The sequence below is a fragment of the Cloeon dipterum genome, chromosome 3, assembly GCF_949628265.1.
Source record: "Cloeon dipterum chromosome 3, ieCloDipt1.1, whole genome shotgun sequence".
NCBI lineage: Eukaryota > Metazoa > Arthropoda > Insecta > Ephemeroptera > Baetidae > Cloeon > Cloeon dipterum.
Genome location: NC_088788.1, coordinates 36,135,150 through 36,140,234, shown reverse-complemented (window position 1 = coordinate 36,140,234; position 5,085 = coordinate 36,135,150). Strand labels below are relative to the sequence as shown.

General features: G+C 39.2%; 1 protein-coding gene across 1 annotated transcript; it reads left to right on the top strand.

Annotated features, from left to right (window-relative positions):
• Positions 1–3,208, top strand: Ist1 (IST1-like protein). Its single transcript, XM_065484990.1, has 5 exons — positions 1–396; positions 452–584; positions 1,420–1,755; positions 2,595–2,864; positions 2,922–3,208. The coding sequence occupies exons 1-5, from the start codon at positions 128–130 to the stop codon at positions 3,096–3,098; spliced, it is 1,185 nt and encodes a 394-aa protein (XP_065341062.1). The 5' UTR covers positions 1–127; the 3' UTR covers positions 3,099–3,208.
• The last annotated feature ends 1,877 nt before the right edge of the window (positions 3,209–5,085 follow it).

Genomic DNA, 5,085 nt, shown 5'->3' with positions numbered 1-5,085 from the left:
GATGATTCATGACCGAAGTGGATGAGTAAGGCAGCAGTAGTAAACAACGTCACTTGTCAAATTTCTTGAAAAGGTGTTTTGAGGCCGAACATCTCCTCTAGGTAAGGTCCATCGCACCAGGACCGACATGTTTTCGAGTGGGCCAAATTACGTGAAGCTGAAGACGCACCTTCGGCTGGCCATCAATCGGCTGAAGCTGCTGGAGAAGAAGAAAACCGAGCTGGCCCAGAAAGCCCGCAAGGAAATCGCCGACTACATCGCGGCAGGAAAGGCCGAAAGGGCCAAGATCAGGGTCGAGCAGATCATCAGGGAGGACTACCTGGTCGAGGCGATGGAAATCGTTGAGATGTATTGCGATTTGTTGATCGCCAGATACGGGCTCGTCCAGCAAATGAAGTACAAATTTTTATACCAACCTTAAAGGCCGTAAAACATTGATGCTTTCTTTCAGAACCCTGGATGAAGGGCTGGCCGAGGCAATTTCTAGTCTCATTTGGGTTGCACCGCGTTTGCAGACGGATGTGGCCGAGCTAAAAGTCATTTCCGAGCAGCTTACAGCGAAATATGGAAAGCAATACAACCAGGTAACAACAGGAAAATAATAAATGAATGATAGATATTTGATATTTGTGTTGCAAGATGAGATAAGAGACGGATGAGATCATTGGCATTTATACAGCATTATTAAAAAGTGTAAAATAACGTTAATCCAGCAAATACTGAATTGGGTTCTTTCTGCAACTCTTTACAATTTGTTATGGAATGAAGTTAAAATTTAACAATATATACGTTACAGAAAATTTTAAAAATCCCTTTTTACCTGTTAGCTAGAAATATTATTTAAAAAATAAGGAACAATAATTAAAAAATTTCCCAGGTTGCCGTTAAATTTTTGAGAAAATTGGCTAATAATCAAGCGGCGAGCACTGTCTCCTTACTGTAAAATCACGATTTATTTTGCTATTTAGAGCGTTCTTCCTCAAAATTCGCACATTTTTGGATAGATTTTAACGGGAGGGATCAAACCAAGCAAAAATCGAGAAATTTGGCAAAATCTGAAATTTAACGGTCCTGATTTTAGAGATAAACTGTTGCTAAATTTCACAATTGGACTACTACTTGCTATAATCACCAAAGCAAAATGATCTGAAGTTTTAGCCTGTAAAGCTCTTTTTAAATAAAATTGCATCTTTTAAAAATTCCATTTCAAAATTATACTCGTTTCAAAATAATAATTTGAATGATAATGCATGAAGGGAAAGGATTAAGAACCTATTATTTACGATTCAAATATAAATCAAAAAGGAAATTTGAAAACATTTTGTTGACAGGTGAATTGCAGCAACAGTGTTAGTTTTGAAATAACAAAATTCCGTTTATGTACTCATATTTGTTATTCCCATTGTATTTTTACTATAGGCATGCAGAGAAGAAGCTGTTGGCACCATATCTGAAAAGCTGAAGCACAAGTTGAGCGTGCAGGCGCCTCCCAAGCTTCTCGTCGAGAAATACTTGATTGAAATCGCCAAGATCTACAATGTCCCTTACGAGCCAGACCCTCAGGTCATGATGAACGAGGACACTGCAGGATTGGACGCTCTCCTCATTGACCTCAACAATGAGAAAAACAACCTGGGAGGAGGAGGAAGCGGAGGCGGCGGCGGCGGCGGTGGTGGCATGCCACAGCCTCCAGGATTCATTGGCTTTCCGCAACCACCAGCTTTGCCCTCAGATTTCAAACCTTTTAGCTATCCGGTGAGATCTTTTACTCCCTTCTTAAAATGCGTCCTACTGATTCAAAAATGTTTTAAACCATCCTAATTCAAAATAGGAGTGTCAAAGTTTTTAAATTCCACATAAGAGAGAGTAAAAATTGGCCACGATTTAAAATATTTTTTTTTTTTTTTTTGGAATCGGGATGAGATTATAGCCAATAGGGGATCAGGGGTGAGGGTAGGAGTGCCAGACTTCCAAAGCTAAAACCCGGAGATTTTGGACTCGAAAACCCGGAGATCCCTATGCTCCCGTGTTAAAGTTTTCAGTCCCAAACCCGGAGATCTCCGGTCGACCCGGAGAGTGGCAGCCCTAGGTGAGGGTTGAGCACCCCCAAAACTATTCAGCTCACCAGGGGAAGTCAAGCCAAGTCAAACGGTGTGCAGTTTTTGCATTTCTGACACTTAGAAGCCGAGATTTAGCGCTCACAACAGTTGCAAAAATTAAAAAATTTTGAAAAATTTATTTCTTGAAATCAAAGCTGAACACCACCTTGATATTTTTACAAAGTCGTACCCTGAGACAACTTTTTAGGGGCATTTAGATTTTTCAGGTTTTATAAATCCAAAAAACACCTGGAAATTTTCGAAAATTACTTGTAACGACCTTTGACCTTGACTGATGCCCTCAAATTTGGTGTTCATTTGATAGGACTTGACGAGAGCAATTTTACCAACCCAAAATTCCCCAAAAATGTCCCGTGAAAGCCACAAAAACGAAAATTTCATATTTTGGCCACATTTCACGTTTGAAGCTTCTCTCTAACCTCATGTTTTTATTAATTTTAAAATAATGGTTTCTGGTCGAAAATTCCCTTCCAGAGTGGTGCGAGCGGATCGTCAGCAGCATCTGGACCAGCTGGTTTTGTGGCTCCACCCTTGCCAAACGTCGGACCCAACGCGCCCAACTTCGAGCCTCATTTTTCGGCGAAAAGCAGCAATCTGTCGTACAACATTCCGCCCGACAACTCGAACGCCTCGGCCAGCGTGTCCACGCCGACTGCCTCTCCGAAGAAAGCCTTGAACACAGACCCCCAGGACGAGCCTCCTCCGCCGTACACTAACTTTCCACCTGATGTCAATACCAATAAGGTGTGTTGATCCATCATTTTTATACTTTCGAGGTTTTGAAACAACTGATTGTTTCAGGGTGCGATTCCAAAGCCGGCGCCTAGAGCAAAAATGCCCGATAACTTTGATTTGCCAGAGTTGCCTTCGGTTCCGTCTGATGAATTCCCTGCTCCTGGCTCTGCTAGTTTAGATAACGATGAGATCGACTTTGACGACCTCACGCGACGCTTTGAAGATTTGAAAAAGAAGACATAAATTTATAGTTTCTCTCATTAATTTGTTTATTCTCATATGCATAAAGCGCTTTTTATAATTCGCCTACTATTAATCAAATCACAATAAAATTTAATCGCTGTTGAAAGCAATTCTCTGTTATTTGATATTGGATCTTCCTAGGAATACGTTCAATTTTATAGATTGAAGGCTGATCATGCTTTCTTTGTTTAGAATGACATTTTAACGATTTTAACATTAAAGAAATAAAGAGCCAATTAATAACATCTAGAGTAGAGTCACATAATTTGCAATTGAATATTGAACCACTGCTTTATATGCAAACAGCCTAAATAAATATTTTTTTGCATTTAAAAAAATAAATTTGAGGAAAAAATTGGCAAGCTCAAAATATTTCAGAATATTATGTTTTATTTCGAGAAATTTCATTCCAAAACTCGATAAACATGATTTATTTTTATTTTTGTGTTTTTTAAACATTGTTGGCTCCAAATCTCATGTTCTAACCATAAGAAATGCAATAACTACCCAGCGTTAGACTCGTCTAGACCATCCCTAACAATCTGAAGCGTTTGGAGGGTGCTTACAAATTAAAAAATTGTTATAATGCTGCATTTTTTGTATTTTATAAACTTTTAATTTTGAAGCTAACAATAAGTAGTTATTAATTTTTGATAATTTAAAATAGTATTTTCTAGCCCTGAAAATGCAATTATTTCGTATAATTATTTACATTCAAACGTAAGATTAGTGCCGGTTAAACTGTTTATGCTCAATTAGTTTTGACCCTTAAAATTGGCCATTCATCTTGAAATTGCTGCAAGGTTAGCTCACAATCGCAGTGCCAGGCACTGCTCTAGAGCAATTGATGCTCCCATCGTGCCTGCTATTTGCAATATTAAAATTGCCCAAGAAAGAGTAACACAAAGCCCGTGATATGTTTGACCTGCAGAACACAAAGGCAAAAGTGCCTTTCTTTCGGCACACGTCATACTAGCTCCCAACTAATCCATTAATTTCAGGTGAGTTTCTAATTGCAATCGCATTTAATGTGATCATTGGCGCGTACCAAGCACCGAATGCTTTTAAACTGGCCACACGGAGCGGTGCAGTTGTTGCATAACCGGCCTTTTTGACATTTAAACCTGCTTCCATTTATCTTTGGCACTGCTTTTGTTTGCCCCGTTGCAACACTTTGTTTCTTTCTTTCTTTCTGGCGAATACTGTATATCAAAATAGCCGTGGCTTAGATTTGTCTTCAAACCGGATGGCAAAGCTTAAAATTGATCAACTTATTTTAAAATCTCTTTTTGATGCGATTTTTTTGACATGTATTTCAGTCCCTCGCAGTATTTGAGAGATCCTTTCACTTGTGAACATGAACGGACATAATTATTTCGATTAGAAAATTTATAGCACCGATTTTTTTTGCTAGGAAATGAATATCTAGATCCAATAAAATAAAAGTGTGTGTTTGGCACGCAAAGAGCAGAACGTGTGATTTGAATAATTTATTCTTTTCGATTGGCTGACTCGGAAGATGGCATTTCTTTCTTCCTATGTAGCTCTAATTACGTACGCGTGTATGCAGTAAAACTCCTAATTGCCTACGTGCACTTTCATTTAATTGTAGTGTATTTCCTGTCTGTCTAGAACGGATAGGTTTGCAAATGAGGCCTCTCCAAATGCAAATGAGCGACGTGATACTGCACCGAGAGTGCGCATCCAATTTTTTACGCACAATCTCAAGCGTTGATCTCCGCGCTCCCGTTTTGGCGTTAAACCGCGAATATCCAGCTGTGCTTCCTCATGTGGCACAATTCAAACAATGGCCCCAATTATGCGGCGAACTGCTTGCAAAAATTTCTCATGACATAATCTGCTGCGCTCAGCAGCTCGCTTCATTTTTCACTTTACATATTCTCGTCGTGATGAGCTGTCACTGATATGCACAATTATGCGCCTTCTCGCTTTTCATCGAAAGAATAATTCACTTGGTAACTTGTAT